General features: G+C 46.1%; 3 protein-coding genes across 3 annotated transcripts; all 3 read left to right on the top strand.

Moving 5' to 3' along the window:
• Positions 1–3,653: 3,653 nt before the first annotated feature.
• EI90DRAFT_3024166 (uncharacterized protein) lies at positions 3,654–4,665 on the top strand (the record flags this gene model as incomplete). Its single annotated transcript, XM_039057887.1, has 5 exons — positions 3,654–3,741; positions 3,803–4,061; positions 4,093–4,219; positions 4,294–4,351; positions 4,385–4,665. 5 exons carry the CDS (start codon positions 3,654–3,656, stop codon positions 4,663–4,665), a joined length of 813 nt encoding a protein of 270 aa, XP_038907670.1.
• A 1,641-nt stretch (positions 4,666–6,306) lies between these two features.
• Positions 6,307–8,572, top strand: EI90DRAFT_3024167 (uncharacterized protein; the record flags this gene model as incomplete). Its single annotated transcript, XM_039057888.1, has 7 exons — positions 6,307–6,326; positions 6,537–6,885; positions 7,048–7,471; positions 7,596–7,877; positions 8,087–8,205; positions 8,264–8,405; positions 8,469–8,572. 7 exons carry the CDS (start codon positions 6,307–6,309, stop codon positions 8,570–8,572), a joined length of 1,440 nt encoding a protein of 479 aa, XP_038907671.1.
• Positions 8,573–9,475: 903 nt separating this feature from the next.
• Positions 9,476–10,827, top strand: EI90DRAFT_3295770 (uncharacterized protein; the record flags this gene model as incomplete). Its single annotated transcript, XM_039067462.1, has 6 exons — positions 9,476–9,492; positions 9,646–9,804; positions 9,858–9,982; positions 10,033–10,241; positions 10,303–10,449; positions 10,499–10,827. Coding segments are annotated over 6 exons (984 nt in total), but the record flags the coding sequence as incomplete, so codon positions are not given.
• Positions 10,828–17,021: the final 6,194 nt, after the last annotated feature.

The following is a 17,021-nucleotide window of genomic DNA, read 5'->3' on the forward strand; positions in this document are numbered from 1 at the left end:
GACTCGGGGTTCGGGGCTATTGCCCTGACAGCCAGGCGCAAGGAAGATATTCTAGGTGCAGTGGTTCTATGGGATGATCTGGAGTGGGAAAAATGGGGCATGTTGTGGGAAAGAAGGTAACTGGCAAGATATTGGATGAGCAACTAGATGCTCGTAGGCGGCTCGATAAACGAATCCCCCTGAAGATCCGAACAACCAGGAAAGCAGAGAAAGAGGTGGCCCTAGTTGCAGCCATCAAACGTGCAATCGATACGCTGATCGGTCCTGAAGAGGATGGTCCAGTCGCAGATAACAACACCGATAGAGGATATGAGATCAGGAATGCCAACTGCCAGAACCTAAGAGGTATTGAAAATTAGAGACTATCTACATGTTTTCTGATGGTCAAAAGTGTTGTTGAGATGATGGGTGGGGGAAAGATTTTTTGCCACTTTCTGCGTGCAGATTAGATCACGTGGTACTACAAAGTTAATGTGATGTTGCCGGTCCCCATAGGCACGTGCGACCTGGAGCAGTCTGTCTCGTTCTGCACTGCCGCAGTGCTGATGGATCGTGATGGGTGACCAACTGCCCAGGTCCTAACTTGCCTCTAGCATGGCTGAGGTTAAGTTGCTGAGGAAGGGGGAGGTTTGCTCCTTTCCCCCACCTGCTCGCTTGCCTTCACGCTTGTGCTCGGAGTTACTGGTATGTTTCCCCAGCGCAGCAGGGCTTGTAACTCACGCTCGCTTGCCAGTACCCCCTCTGGTTATTGCATAGTTATTGCTTTTCCACTTCCTTCTTACTGTTCTCTGTAAGCATATCTTCTCTCTTGTTCTCTTTATCGTGATTGCTTGCTCTCAGCTCTTGTTCCAACCTCACTTGCACTGCTCTCTCTTCTGCCTACCCTCCACCTTCCCCAACTCCACCTTTGTGACTGGTACTGTTATCTCGTTGTCATCTTATTGTACCGGCTCGCCCTTGGCCGTTGTATTTCTTTTCTTGCAAGCAACGTGGGCTGTGTCCACACTGTGGGAAATATTTCTCCATAAATGACCACAATTACTCTGGTAATTGACCATTTCGATGGTTTTTGGAGTCTAGTATTTTACCAAATCGAAATTGCAAGTCAAGGAACCGACTTTTCATGGCAAGTATTTTACAACATGTACCACGGTAACTTGTGCAGGTGCATAAAATCATCATATTTTCACCTCATTGTCACTACAAACTGAGTCCCAAGATGTATTCTATCAGCATGCGCTTATCAGGGCATACAAAGAAGATAAGACCACCAGGAAGTCTGATTGGGGAGTCGGAGCACGGGGCGTTAATACGTCACCCTCGGTACCGTGGGCAGTACATGCCTCAATCCCACCCTTGAAGGCCATTTTCACAACACCTCACAAAGATAAGCCAGTATTGGATGCAACCTTATGTGGCATTTCATTGCCATCTTTACTCGTCAGAAATGATCTCAAGTCAAAGTCGAACTGAACGGAAATTCCCGGACCTACCGAACTTCCTCTTCTCTCTCACCGTACACTCACCATATGCATTGGATCCATGCCTGGCTGCTATGACACGTGTAGTTAGGCCTTGGTTTGTTTTTCACGTCTATATACATGCTTCAACACCTGTCCAGTTTAGCATTGCAAGTGGAAAGTTGTGCGATAGGCACCTCCCATATCACACCCCCAAGCGATACCCTCTTATCTGCCCACTCTCCAGCCACTGTGTCACCTCAACCCACCATCCATGAAGAGAGAGCCCGAGCATCCGCTCAGCAGGGTGTTGTCTGGCCCCGGAGTATGCCCACTATTTTTAGTTTCTTCTGCGCTCATCCCTAATCTGGTAGATGCAATGTCGTTTTCACTGTTGTTACCATGTTCATAGCCCCAAATAACCATGAACCATTATGTATTTTACCATCCACAATCATCGTAAATTACCAGACCTGTGAGGTAAAATACCAAATACAACCATCGTAAAGTGACTGTCATTTACCATCATTAAGATGGTAGAAAACTACGAAAAAATAGGTCTTTTATCCTCGTTAGCATGGTAATGGGAACTCAGTGAAGGACCATAGTCTTAATGGTAAAATACTATTCTAATCATTGTCAAAGTGAAGGTATTTTATTGTTGTTTAATGTCTCCATTTCATGAGACTAATCATGGGATAGCAACTTACCATCAGCTGATCTCAGGTTCCCGCTTCTGCTTGCCACTAGCTGGGAAACCTGGCTGCACCCTGTGGGGACTGTTTTGGCATTCACATGCCTCCCAGCACTCCCATGGATTATGCCACTTTAAGAATAGGTCAAGAAGGGAGAATTCCTCCCCATTCTCTTAACAAGGGCACGGCTGCCTCACAACAGCTGGGCCAATTGGCCTGAAACTTTTCAAACCACTGTATCCTGATTTTAGATATTTTCAATGCCATTTTTATGTTTCCAATATAGATATGGCATGAACAATTTCATAATGTGTTTCATAAGGTGCTAGACATGTTTGAGTGGCTCCACACTGTTCACACCAATACATGCTGGCTAAATCCCTCCAGACAGAATCCAACCTTCCTCCAGATCCCTTCAAACACCTCTTCCATCCAGCCTTACCCTTGGGATTTTTATCCAAATCCAAATCCAACATGATCCATCTGGGATGTCCAAGGGGCCTTCATCTCGAAAAACAAAAAATGAAAAATGAAAAAAAAACAAAACAAAAACAAAACAAAACAAAAAAAAACAAAACAAAAACAAAAACAAAAAAACTGAAAACAAAAAAAAAAAACAAAAAAAAAAAACAAAAACAAAAAAATAAAAAAAAAACAAAAAAATAAAAAAAATAAAAAATAAAAAAAAATAAAAATAAACAAAAAAAGAAACAAAAACAAAAACGAAAAAAGAAACAAAAAACACAAAAAAAAGGAGAAGAAGAGAAGATCACAAAGAACACAGGGCAAAGGAACATGGAATAAAGTTAACACTGAAACACTCTGTTAGCCCTCACTCCATCAGGGGAGACACACATTACCTTCATCATGGTTGGAGCCATCTTGCCAATCATCTCCGTGGCATAGGGGCTGAGGACTTTATGAAGCTAGCTAGTATGTAAGCAGAAGCAGCTCCACAGTGATCATACAGACTTACCTTTACAGTTCTTAATTCCTCCTTACATGGTCAAGCCTGCTTCATGAATCCAGTTTCTGAGTACCAAGCTGAGAGAGGAAAGGATCATAGTGAAATCATGCCTTACTGTGTTGTGATACTTACAATTTTCCTCCTTGTCGCAGCTTCATTCATAAGCCTAGAAGGTTTCATGAAAGACAGACCAGAAAAAGGCTAGTCAGTTGTGAAACTCCTCAAACTGCTCTCCAGCTATCCCCATCATGGCACCTTTCTGACCCGGATACCTTGTAGCTGCTCACAGAGGGACAGACAGCCGGCGTGCCTGCCATCATGATGGGCGAATCAGGCAGTCATATACAATGACATCCATTATTGAGATGCAGGCTGGGTGGCCACCCTACCACTTCATCCCTCATAGTTCATGGGTCATACTTGGGCAAAGGAAAGAGGGTTTTTGATGCCCTTCGGCTTTAAGAACCCATGGCCGGAAATTGCCGATTCTGAGTTAATGGACAATGCGCTGGCATTTGAGCCATTTGATCAATGAGGAGTGAAGTTCTTGGTGAGGGGCTGCTTCATGCGAGCCCCTGGTGTCGATTTTGGCAATTTTTGGTCGATTGGGTGATTTTTGGTGCGCTTGCTGTATTCTTTCGCTTTCACACCTTTATCGCCATTCTGACATTCTGCAACAGCCTTAGATTCTCTTTCTACTCCCCCTTGGGCTTCTCCTATCATCCATGCACCCCCAACTTGCTTGCCATTGCCAGTTTCAATAAACTCGGCATCACGCGCTTTCATCATCCAGGGCTTGAATCAAGGATGCGCAAGGCTCCCTCGGCGTATACTCCCACGAGGGCAAGGACCGGCAGGGCAACAAGGCGCTTACGAACAGCTGCGTTGCCTCCGGGGGCGTGACTACGAGTACAGTGTTGACCACGCCAACTTCTCAAAGTCTCTTTCATCACATTTCTATGAAATCTAGGAGCTCCCTACGGTGGCCGGTAGTCGCATCTCCAACATCGGAAAAATCGGAAGAATGGGAGGAGGTGGGGCCAATATTCGCGCCGCGCCAGTCCAAGTCTGGACCTGGTTATGCTGGCCATGCCAATGTTTACAAAACAGATGCAAGTCTACTAATTTTCTTTTTTGGTTTGCATAATGTTGAGCGTTTTCTTCATAACAGGATCCCAACATGTCACCATTCAAAGACCACATGATTCGGGAGCGGGTCTCGACGAAGGGTGAGCTTTGAGAGCTGGAACCCTCCTCCCAAGTTGCTGGCTGCATACATCCCTTCGAAAAGATCGGGAAAGTGAACAAGACCGGCACGAAGCGTTACCTCTCCGGTCAGGCATTGTGGGATAAGAGATATGCCAAGGATGTCCAGCGCGTTGCGAAGAATCGGCAGAAACACCTCAAGCTTGCGAAAGAAGAAACGCAAAAATCTCTTGAGAAGTTGAAAGCTCGCTTCGACTACATGAAGATGCTGGTAACGGAGGCTCGGTTGCGGAGTGTAGTCCTAGTTCCTCTGACAGCGTGGACAAGTGGGATATAAATTTGCCGTTGTGCATTTGGGGTTGGGCACAGGAGGGAGAGAATCTGCCGCCGTCTAGTATTGTCGCTCAGCGGGACACTGTGAGTGGGTTTTTAACTTTCATTTTAGTTGAGATCCTGAGCCTTTTTCTCCGCGTCCTTTGCGGATGTAAGGAGGAAGCCAGGCACGGGGCCCAATGCTAACGGCGACAATGCTGACGGCGGCAGTAGCTCCCGAAGCGCAGCAAAGGATCGGAAGAGCTTATTCAGATTATTCCAGGGTCCCATCTCCCGAGGAGACCCTGTGAGAATATCTCGATGTACAGGATGATTGTGTTATATATAGGATGGTCGAAATGATGAAACTTATTAGATTCATTGTTGATTGTAAAGCAGAACAACAGAAGACAGAAGAGACTCAAGGTTCATCGATGCCCCAAAGAAATGATGTGTGTGGAAAAAAAAAAAGAAGGGAATTTATCTGGAAATTTCGAACAGTCGAATCGAATCGAGGGAGCAAGCAACCTTGCGCTTCCATTTTTTGTAAGTTCAGTCATTAAATGCGTATCTCTATCGAAACTGGCGTTGGACGCGGCAGGAGATGGAGGAACGGTAGCGAGGGTGTTTTTCATGGGTCCAAAAAACTCAATGAGGTCATTGGCGAATTCTGCTGGCGAGAGTTGCGCCGCGAAGTGGCCACCCTATCGAATGGTGAGAGAGAAATGGATTGTCCCGTTGATGTCAGTACAGTTGAAGGGGGGGGAAGGGAAAAGAAAAAACGAAACTGAGTTTTCCTGTGGTTGCGACCCAACATGCTGGAACGGGAATTACTTCTATAAAAACGAGGGAACAAAAAGAAGAAAAGAAAAAGAAAGAAAGAAAGCGCGGAAAAAAGTTACATAGTTGTATGGTCAATCAATTTTCAGGTTCATTTGTTAGCGGCTGCATTAATGATATGTAGTAGTCGTAACCTACGTACCATGTGGGAAATAACTGTAACCGAAGGGTTTATGGATGTAAAGCGACGGATCATCGGTCGGGAGCGTTGGCGTCGATGCGCCACCGGGAAATAACTATATTGAATCATTTTCTTTTTTTAGCTTTGTCGATAGATAGCAGGTTGGAAAAGGTAAAAAGAAAAGAAAAGGCTCGTACCTCCCGGTAAGCGTGAATGCTTCTTGCATAGGTCTGAGTGAACCAGTACAGTGTAAGGGTCGTTAGAATCATGTCAAGTGCATGTTTTGTTCTAAAGTTTCTCGCCTGTCCTGTATGGTGGTGGGGAGGGGGAGGGAAGCATAAGGGTACTACATTTGCTATGGCATGACATGAAAATGAGTTGGGCAAACTTCGACTTACCACGCCAAGCTCGCTCCTGGAGAGCAGCTCATCACGGCTCCCATCGTACTCAGGTTGGTCGATTGTATTGTGGCATAAGTGGTCCCGCTTGACAAGACTTGTTTGCCCGTTGTAATCCTTTTTGCTCCGCCTCCGTGAGGGGTGGTTGAAGTTAAGGTGTAATGATGATGATAAAGATAAGTCTATCTTAATACCCCGCGGCCTCGTGATGACGTGGCAGTGCGGCTGTCCCATCTGTACACCGTGGCGTACATGAGGGTATCGTCGGGTGATAGTGATCCTCGGGGTTTGAATGAGAGGAATAATAATGGAACTTGGTGAACAAAGGTAAGTTTTTTTTTGAGCTTGGCGTACCTTTGCATCCATGATATCTGACGGCCATCATAAAACTGCCGATGTCACCACCTTGAACAACGTAACTAGATCCGTATCCGAGTCCTGACATGAGTTTGTCCATGAGACGCGCAACGGCAGCCATTGTTAGGTCGATGTGTAGCGCTGCCCCGGTGCACCTCGTCAGTACATGCGTAACTGCAGTTGTCGTCGTTTCGAGCAGGTGGTCAACGAGGCGCGCGCGCTGATTGCTACGAAGCTCGGTGGCGCCAAACTCTTCGCCAAGCAGCTTGCGGCACTGTTGGCCAAACCGGCATCTGACGACGAGGAGGCAGCAGAAGACAAGTTGGACTTGGAGAGGAAAGAGGAGGATTTGAAGAGGGCGAAGGTGGACGTTAGTATCCTGGACGACTTTCTCAAGCTCATCGACTCTACATGGAGTGACGTCTACCAGCGAATCGTCGGGTGGCTCGATTGGGCACCCAAAATTGCTAACGATCTCGACATCGCGCTTAAGGAGGACAAGTTCCTGAAGAACTTCAAAGGCAACTATGTCTAGCTCGGTGCATTCTGCTTGTATCTCTCTTCCTTTTTTCGTCCAATGCAAACATGAATCATTAGCCGGAAAGTCCACCCGCGATGAGATTGTCTCGTTCTTCTACCCCAATGCCACCAACCCACCATCCTTCGAGTACCCAAAAGATCATCTCTTCAGAATTTGGGTTACGTCGACGCCGCAGGCCTGGCGAACCCCTACTTCTGGGACGAGCAAGGTAACCCGTGCTTCATCGTGGCCAAGAATGGGCAGACGACCGATCTTACTTTGGTCGCTTCTCCGAGTTGGAAGCTTACACATGTGACGAGTTCGAGCACGATTCGTGGGATGTCACTGTCCTCAACTTTACCAGAAAGCACGGCAACTTTTCTGACCATCGCGACTGGCGCATGCGTCTTCGGCGCCAAAGGCAAGATGGTCGCGATCTTGGATTCCGGCATGCCCAGGGGAATGTCCAACCACGTCACGTTTTGCACTCCTGCTCACTACGTCGTCGATCTCGTCAGGGAACGCTACCCCCACACCGATTTGGACCGCCTCAAGTTCACCGAAACCGCAGCCTCAAACCTCAAAGTCCCTTTCTGTCGGCTTCCGCCTCCATCATCACTGTCTTCCTTGACTCTTTCTATGTCGTTGGCTCCAAACGCGTGTTTTCCAGTCAATTCGCTGCGAACGTTTGTCCCTTTGCCTTGTACTTTTTCATACAGGGGGTTTGGGCGCTTCGTCAACTCCTGGGCGCGAACGCATCCACGCTCGATCCATATCCTCAACCGATTCTGGAATGACTCCAAATCATACCGACAGTCTTGTCTTACAATCTTCCCCCCATTCGTCTTGCGACTCTTACAATAATCATCTGTTTGGCGATCCTGCTGTTGACTTCCCACAACCGCAAGGTTTCGTGTTTGGCTCTGATCCTCTCTCTATTCCTAGTTTTGGCACAAGGACTGTGTCTCCCGATCCAATAACGTTGTTTCCACTCGACCCCCGTCAGCAGCCTCCTCATCCTTCCCTCTTCAATACAACTCCGCCTCCACCTCCACCTCGCTTGAGGTGTTTGACATCAACCCATCAGCATCATCCTCCTCGAGTGCATCTGTTGGCTAGGTGCCACCTACCTCAGCCGATGATCCGGTTAACACGCAATTCGTCCACATGCTTGCATTGATGGCGATGATTTGATTACATAATACCGCAGCACTTGAAGAGCCTCTCAGCTACGATAAACGTTTGAAGGCTGCTGAGGCCGTTGTCTCAGTTGTGAGCGAGTTAACTAACTCTGAGGCCGACTTTGGGGAGTTCGACATGCTGATAGGGGTACGATCCACGTTCATACTTCGTAAGATGAAATGATTGAAGCTCATTCTTCATTTAGTATTGCTGGAAACACACCTGCGATGTCCTAATTGAGCAGCGGTCTCGGGTCCTGACTGCATCAGAGGCTTCGGCATTGGACCACAAGATTGATATCATTATCTCACAGATGCGCCTTCTCGAGACCGTTTTTCCACTGACAGGTGGGTGCGTTTTCACGAGCTGAGAGTAAGAAATGTGATGCTAATGACGGATCCAATACACAGCTTTCCAGATCAATGACATCCTGCAGGCTCGGCAACAGAGTATACTGTCCACTGCTCCAACTGTACCTGTGGCTGCGCACGTCACCACAGTGCCGACCCTTTAGCTGTTGGATCTGCGTTACGTATTGTCTCTTACTCGTTTGCTTACTACTAGCTAGAGAGAGGTCGATACCCCCACTTTCCCACTTCAGCATTCCTATCGCAACCCGCATCTTGCCATGCCTCTCATGCCGACGTTCACATACTAACATCCTTGCGCTGTCCCCACATTGTCATACCTCCCTGAATCCTTCCGCTGTTTATACCACCTGGGTATGCCGTGTTACAGATATATCCGGCTTAGTGCCATTAGCTAATTCTTCATGGGTGACTGCTTGCTTTGGATGCATTTCTGTTTGGAGCTTTACGCTTCATGGAAGCCCTTTTGGGGATAAAGAAAATCGGTTTGTTCCCTCGACTTTGTCTTGACCCGTTCTTGGCACAGTAATGTAATTTATCGGTTGGTTGTCGACGATGCTGGATGTCTTGACTCATGAATCCCTGACTTGGTATGTTCATCTCCTCTGCCTAATATTCTCGTACTTATTCCCCACCGTCTTCAAATCTAGACACTGGAGGATGGACTTTGCGCTTCAGGTAAGTTTTGTTTTTCGTCATGTCTCTCGATTTTTGTGGCTAATGACTTTTTTTGATGTTGTAGGCCTTGGGTTTTTGGATACATGTTGTCAGTCACTCTAGCTTCTCATTGTGAACTCGCAGCCTCCATCACCATGCATGCCTTTTGTTGTCTTGTATATCGACCATCCCCTTTCACTTGTTTTTACCTTTCCCCCCTTCCGTGCTCCCCACTTTTTTTTTCAAATTGTATAAAACCCATATCTTTGTCTCTATGCGGTACAATGGACCTTACACGTTGTTGTCCTTTGTTTAAAGGCAAGGTTAAACAAGTGAGCGAAATTCCTGCACATTCCTGCTACAGATAGCGGATCTTAGTTGATTGACTTCTCATGGCCACTGTTGGCTTGTGAGTGGGTTGAGTGGCAGGTATTGCTGCTTCAGGTGGTGCTTGTCAGTTATATTAGTATGTCTGAGTTGGTACTTGCAACAGCAGTTTTTCGTCCAACTCCGCTATAAGATCACCTGACCGGATTTGTTGTGAACACGCAAGCGCAAGCAGACACACCAGCCACACAACACTCTACACACCATACACACACACTTCAATGGAATCCATTCCACCACCCCCACCCAAGCAACCTCGTGGGAGGTCACGTAAGATGAGAAACTACTATCAAAAGACCGGAATTGTGTCACCACCCTTTAGAGTGAAAGACATGTAAGCCTCTCGGGAACGTGCATATCAGATGACTTCACTCAACTAAATCTTAGGAAAACTGCATTGAATGACCACCAAGAGAGGGTAAGGGGTGTTAAAGATCCCTGGGTGGGGGAAGCAATAACCCTTGCTGAGAGGGAAGTTGAGGCAGCCATATTTGCTGCACTCAAAAATACAGGTAGCATCATTCTATTGCATTTTTTGCTAATGACTCAACAGTATTTCCAGTTCGCATTGACATAGACTACAGAGATGTGGCAAGTCATAACGATAAGGCTACCAACAAACAAGGGACACAGACCAACATGAGGGATATTGAATTCCCCACCCCCCCAATTGAGAAAATATTGCTGGACAATCGTCATGGAGCTGCTATAGAGGACAGGAATGGAGTACTCCTGGCAATTCGTCTCCCAGGAGTATTTGAATTCATTCATGTATGTTTGAATTATTGGAGTTGATCAATATTAAATTTTACCTCCATCTTGCTTTATCCAGGACAAAATTACGGATGCAGGGGCTAAATTCAGTCATCAATATGGCTTTCCCACTTCAAAATACCGCACCAATTTCAAGGAAGATGTTTCTAAACTGTTCAAAAGTGGCCAAGCCCACTTTGCTTACTGGCAAGGCCTTGGTAGGAAGGTTAGTCTTTCTCATGTGTCACACTCATATAGCTGATGAATGTATGTAGGATCTGCATCCAGTTGTGAGCAGGGACTCAAAGAAATTTCTGAAAACCATCAGGGAGTTTCATGACAAATGTGAACCCCTTTATCATATTCTCAATCTTTATTCGGAGAGAATAGCACCAAATCTTTGCAAGCAAAGCAGGAAGATTTGGCAATCTGTTAGGGACTTCAGAGACCCTGATGGGTACCTCAGCCGTGTCAAAAGCCATTTTTTCAGCCATGCTGTGCATTTTAACTCTGACACACAGTACCATACATCAGCAAAAGTCTGTTATGCTCCGGAGCATCAAGAGTGGCTGGAGCATGTGGGAGACAAAACAGCAGATTGGGCACTCCTGGAGCCAATAGTGTTCTCCTGGGAGGGGGTTCAGGAGCAGCTGGGAGTGGTGAGGAGTATGTAATGTGCCAGGAGCAGTGGGAGGAAAATTTTGGTCTCTAAAAAGTTGAAAAAAAAAAATTTAGGGAAAAATCAAAAAAAATTCAGGAACTATAGTGCCTTTAAAGTGCTTTCAGGACATATAATTATTTGCAAAATTGAGGAAGAAATGATGGAGAAAACTGGAAAATACTTTCGGAGACCCGAGAAATAATGAGAACTGAATTGATGGGAAAGTCTGAAAATTGAATAGGAAAGTGAGGGGAAGCCTTGTAAGCATTGTTATTTTCTGCTGTTCTGATTTTTCCTGATTGTTCTTGGTCTCACTCCCAGCTGCTCCTGGACCCTCCCAGGAGCTTTCAGGAGCTTCCTGGAGTATTGAGGAGCAGCTGGGAATGAGACCAAGAAGAATCGGGAAAAATCAGAACAGCAGAAAATAACAATGCTACAAGGCTTCCCCTCACTTTCCTATTCAATTTTCAGACTTTCCCATCAATTCAGTTCTTGGGTCTCCAAAAGTATTTTCCATTAGCTGCTCCTGGACCCTCCCAGGAGCTTCCAGGAGTATCCAGGAGTATCCAGTAGCAGCTGGGAGTGAGACCAAGAAGAATCAGGAAAAATTAGAACAGCAGAAAATAACAATGCTAGAAGGCTTCCCTATTCAATTTTCAGACTTTCCCATCAATTTCTCATTATTTCTTGGGTCTCCGAAAGTATTTTCCATTTTTCTCCATCATTTCTTCCTCGATTTTGCAAATAATTATATATCCTGAAAGCACTTCAAAGGCACTACAGTTCCTGAATTTTTTTGATTTTTTCCCTAATTATTTTTTTCAACTTTTTAGAAGTCCCTATTTTTCAAATTTTCCTCATTTCCCTCTATATCCCCCCCTCATTCCCCCCTCATTCCCCCCCTCATTCCCCCCTCATTCTCCCCCTCATTTCCCCCTCATTTCCCCCTCATTTCCCCCCCTCATTTTCCCCCATTTCCCCCTCCCCCATATTCTGCCAGCCTGAAAGTGATTAAGTTGCCAGATTAATCATATATCAGGCCATAAATTTTGATTGTGTATTGGTGAGTCTCAGTGTCCTTGATATATAGTATAGTGTTTGATCTAAATGTTAAGCAGTGTCTTGTTGTGTTAGTCTTGTGGTAGGAGGTATTCATGGGGGATCTTCCCTCTTTTTTTCCTTTTCATTTTCAAATGCTCCAGGAGCTCCCAGAAGCTTCTCACCCCTATACACTTTGAAGCATTTAAATTGTATTTACTGGATATGTTTGTGCACAAAGCAATGCTTCAGGTCCTCCTGGGAGTGCCCTGGAGTACCTAGCCAACTCCGGAGGAAATGGGCTGTTCCTGGACCGGCCAATCTCCTCCTGATTCTCCCAGTGCTCTCGATACTCCGGAGCACTCAGGAGCATAACAATTTTTTGCTGATGCTAAGGATCAAGAATCTTGTTGGTCTTGCTTTGATGCCATTGCTGTGTTTGGCAAATATGAGGGTGGAGAGCTTCATTTTCCTGAGCTGGGTTATTCCTTTCCCTCTCATCCCAGTGACCTCTTCTTTATCAGAGGGGCTGCCTTTGAACATGATGCTGGGGGTTGGGAAGGTGATGGTAGGATGGTATTTGCAATGTTCTCTGACAAAGGTGTCTTCTATCAAGACTGTGAGACTCGCCCTCAAGATCTGGAGCCCATATATGGCAAAGCCCATTCTTCATTCCAGGCTACACATTGCCCCTCATCCTTAACACCCATTTCTACTTCCACAGCTTCTGGCAGCCAGCCAATATCTAATGACCAGAGGAAGGGGAAGACAGGAAGCAGCAGGGCAGCAATGCAGAGGTTGAAGAGGAAGCACTCTGTTGATGGTAGCATGGACCAGGAAACACAGTTGCCTGCTGCAAAATGTAGACGCAAACTGTAAGGATTGTTCCACTTCTTCAGATGGTCGACTTTCTCTTTGTTTGATAACTCCTGTTCTTTTCTCCTTGTCTCATAATTCTGTTTCCACTGTCAAATAAATCAGTTTCCCTTTGCAAGCAATACTGTAAGGGAGATTAGTGTTAGAGACTGGATGCTAGACAAAGGATATGTCTCCATGGCAGAGCCTCAGCGACTCAGACCAGGAGTGCTGTGCCAAGTTACACATCTGTGCCCTAATTTACTTACTGGCAGTGAGAACTAAAAAGGGGGAATAACTCTAGTAGATTTTATCACTAGGGTGTAACCTATCTACAAGTTATGTATATATAGTTACAGTGAGGGCAGGCCCATGAATGGCAGGGTGGAGTGGAGTGGAGGTGGAGTGGAGCAGAGTGGAGCTAATGGAGTTAAATGTTAGCTGACTGAATATTACTGACAAGTGAGGTTATGGGGTTAGCAGAGGGGCAGGCTATAACCCAGAAACGGAAAGGAGGGATAGGCCCAAAGGTAGGCTTGCAGGGCAAGCAAGTGAATTGCCCAGTGGGGGTGGGAGTGCACTAGTGGACATTGGAGCTGTCTGTAGGCCTTTGGGGTTCCATACTTAGGGAGGTGTAGGTAATATATTGAATTGACAGGGTGGTGACCATGGAGGGAGTCGGAGGTGATTGCAGAATATGGAGGCTCCAAGGTTAGTGACAAAGGAGTGGAGGTAATCTGGAAGGATCGAGGTAGTGGAGGACGATGGCCATAGATGGATATGACAATTAGTGTCACATCTGGGAATCCTGACCCTGGATTACCACACCACTACCACAGACATTGCTATAGGCCATCCAAGCCCATCCCACTCATCCACTTCACTTCCATTCCCACCATTGTAGGAGAAATAATGGTCACTCTATGAAACCACATCATGGTAATATGCCAGAAAATTACAAAACCCCTGTATGACAAGTAGAAATGAAAGGATAGCAGAGTTTGAATTTTAATGAATTTTAACAAATTTTATGAATTTTCATGACTACATAAACAAATGCCAAGATAGAAAATTAAGAAAAATACTTCAAGCTTAGCATCTGTTAGAAGCGGTCCTTAATTTAGTAGGCAAGCAGGAAGTCTCTAGGGGGCATTTCAGGTCAATTTTAGACTAAGGCTTAAAACGAGTATGTACAAGCACCGATATATATAATGGAGAGGGTGAAAGCACAGGGAAACAAAGGGGGTTCCAATGGGAACAAAGGGATGACAGAAGTGGAGCGGTACTGAAGGTCATAGGGCAGAACCTGTGGTACATCCAAAAGGAGGTAAGGAGGGTGAAGCCCAGAGGGGCAGGAGTGTCAGAGACCAGATTCGAGACGAGGGAGAGTCTCCATGGCGGAGGGCTTTGGCCTCAGCGACTTATGCCAAGAGCGCTGTGCCTAGTGACACGTCCGTGCCCTAACTTACTGACTGGCAATCAGAACTGAAGGGGGGTAACTCTAGTCCATTTTATTACTGGAGTGTAACCTAGGTACAAGTTGGATATATATATGGTTACAGCGAAGACGGGTCCGCAAATGGTGGAGCCGAACGGAGCGGAGTTAACGGGGTTAAACATTCGGGGTTAGCGGAAAGGCAGGCGATAACCCAGAAATGGAAAGGAGGGATAGGCCCGAAGGTGGGCTCTGCAGGGCAGGCGAGTGTATTGCCCAATGGAGGCGGGAGTGCGCTAGCGGACGTTGTAGGTGGGATAATCGCCCACACACAGAGCCGGCTCGGATATCCATTTACACCATTCAAAAATCATCTTCATTCGTTCTATAATTCGATACAAACTTGGTACCTAAAAATACTCCTAATTCCTACGAATCCGTCGATGTCAAGATCGTCCCAATCGGTGGAGATTTGGTGGAGTTAAGTGTTGGGGAGGTTGGCCACGGCGCGGGTCACGGGATCTGGTCATGTGCGGGCGTGGGAAGTTCAATTTAGGCAAGCGGGAAGTCAGAAAAGCATGCTTCACACATTCCCAAGGCATCAAATAAATTGGGAAAAATGTTCTTTAGCCACGTAAAGGTTATTCCCAACCACATTTCCAGTTTCGGGTACTAATTTTGTGAAATCATTGATAAATTCTCGATTTTCTTCATATTTTCACATTTTTACCATCATTTTGATATATTGGATGATATTCTTTCATTCCTTTGATGCCCTTTTCAAATATTTCGCTTACGATGGGGTCCAGGAGCCATATGGCGCCAATATTTCCCATCAATCATTTCTAAAAATGTTTATTCCTTATAATCCTGTACATACCGGGATTGAAAAATTAAGTTCTCCCCTCCCTAATTTTCTCTAAGGCGCTAGGACGCGTCAGAGTTAGTGTGAGTGTGTGTGGAATTCCTACAGTAGGAGTAAGGGCAGTTGTCTAGCCCACAAAGAGTGTGGATACTGAGCCCGGACCTTGCGGAATTTCCGGAGAATTTCCAGGAGTTTTTGGATCGAGGCCAGTGGAGAAAAGGGTTTTAGTGGAGAGTTTCCCGCACGAGCTTAGTCGGCATAGAGAGCCGCGAGCCCTCTTTCAACGTCGGAGCTGTCCGGAAGTCTTCGGGGCTCCGTACTTAGGGAATAAATTGAAAGGAGGGGGTGGTGACCATCGAGGGGTACCGAGAGGATTGCGGAATACGGGAGCTCTGAGGTTTAGTGAGGAAGGAGCAGAGGTAGACGGGAGGGATTGGAGGGACCGGAAGTCGATGGCCGGGGATGGATATGACAAGGAGGATGAGGGGAAGTGGGGATGATGACTAACTGGCTAGAATGGGAAGAAGCAGCAGTCCAAATAGGGATGAGGGGAAAACATGAAAGATACATTACAAACGGTGAAAGTGCCAAAGATGATCCATGGAGCTCAGAGGTTGCGGAGCTTACAGAGGTTATGGAGGCGGGGTTGAAAGTCCGAGGAATATTGGCAATGGTGTTTACGTAGTATGAGGTCACCAATGCAATGGACTAAAGCCGAGGTGGAGTCAAAGTCCAAGGTAGGAACTATGATGGAGACTTGGAGCGAAGGTACGAGCGGTGTCCAAGTACAAGGTATGGGACAGTGGTGGAAGGTCATAACTTGGCAGGAGGTCAGCGGAAGAGGGCCAGAGGGAAGAGAGAGGAAAGAGGAAAGAGGAAAGGTGTGGAGGAGAGGAAAGGTGAGTATCAGAGTGGACGGGCAAAGGGTAGGAGATAGTAGGTCTACTATGATCTGAATTGATTTTAAAATTCCCACGGCATAGTAGGATTGAATGGAAAGGACTGAATTGGTTCTGAAAGTCAAGTGGCTCGACTACCATCATAGTAGGATTGAATGGCATAGTAGGATTTTTTTCTCACCGCTAGCAAGTGAGGATGTCCACTTGCTTTTTTCTCACGGCAAGCAAGTGAAGATGTCCACTTGCTTTTTTTCTCACAGTGTAGGAGGGCACAGCAAGTACCACACAAACAAGGCCAGAAACACATTTTTCGAGGCTCCAACGAGCACCCTCAAGCATACAACACAATCCCAACACCCACAACACATTTTAACTTTTTTTTCCAATTTTTTCCATGCTTTTTTCTCAAGACTCATATTGCCACTTCCCCAAAATCCATGGTTATCAACCATTTTCCCCATATCTCCCCCAAATCTCTACCAATTCACATGATTTTGAGCTCGATGGACAGCGACGGATCGGGAGAAGAGGATGGAATGACAGGACGGGAGTTAGGACGACAGATACGCGGTGGAGAAGCGAGATTAATGGTTGATATTGATGTCATGGGTTCATTTATTAATTTCATTGTCACCTTGTGTCCACTTCTTTTGCCTTATTGTTCTTTATCCAAGCTGCTAACATTCTTCCTGTTCCCATTGCCACCATCTATCGCCTATTTCTCTTATTTTTTGTTCTGATTTCCCTTTTTTTCTATAAATATGCCCAGTTTATCTTGTATTTACATGGTTGGACCCCTCTTCTGTGCTACAAAGAATGTGGTGTTGAGCGATCCCTCCATACGTTAAAGAGCCTCCTGACGACTGTCCAAGAAGGACCAGGAGTGAGTACATGATTAGTGAGATTTTATTGATTATTTTCTAGCACCCAGACCACGGCACAGTATCGGCACTGTTGCCACCCATCCTTTCCCATCTTCCAACCCGACTCAGACACTACCCCCAGGTCCCTACTCTCTTGCCTGGGCAGCTCTTTTGCCCAGTTA

Source organism: Cantharellus anzutake (genome assembly GCF_015039405.1).
Source record: "Cantharellus anzutake strain C23 chromosome Unknown EI90scaffold_260, whole genome shotgun sequence".
In the NCBI taxonomy this organism is placed as follows: Eukaryota; Fungi; Basidiomycota; class Agaricomycetes; order Cantharellales; family Hydnaceae; genus Cantharellus; species Cantharellus anzutake.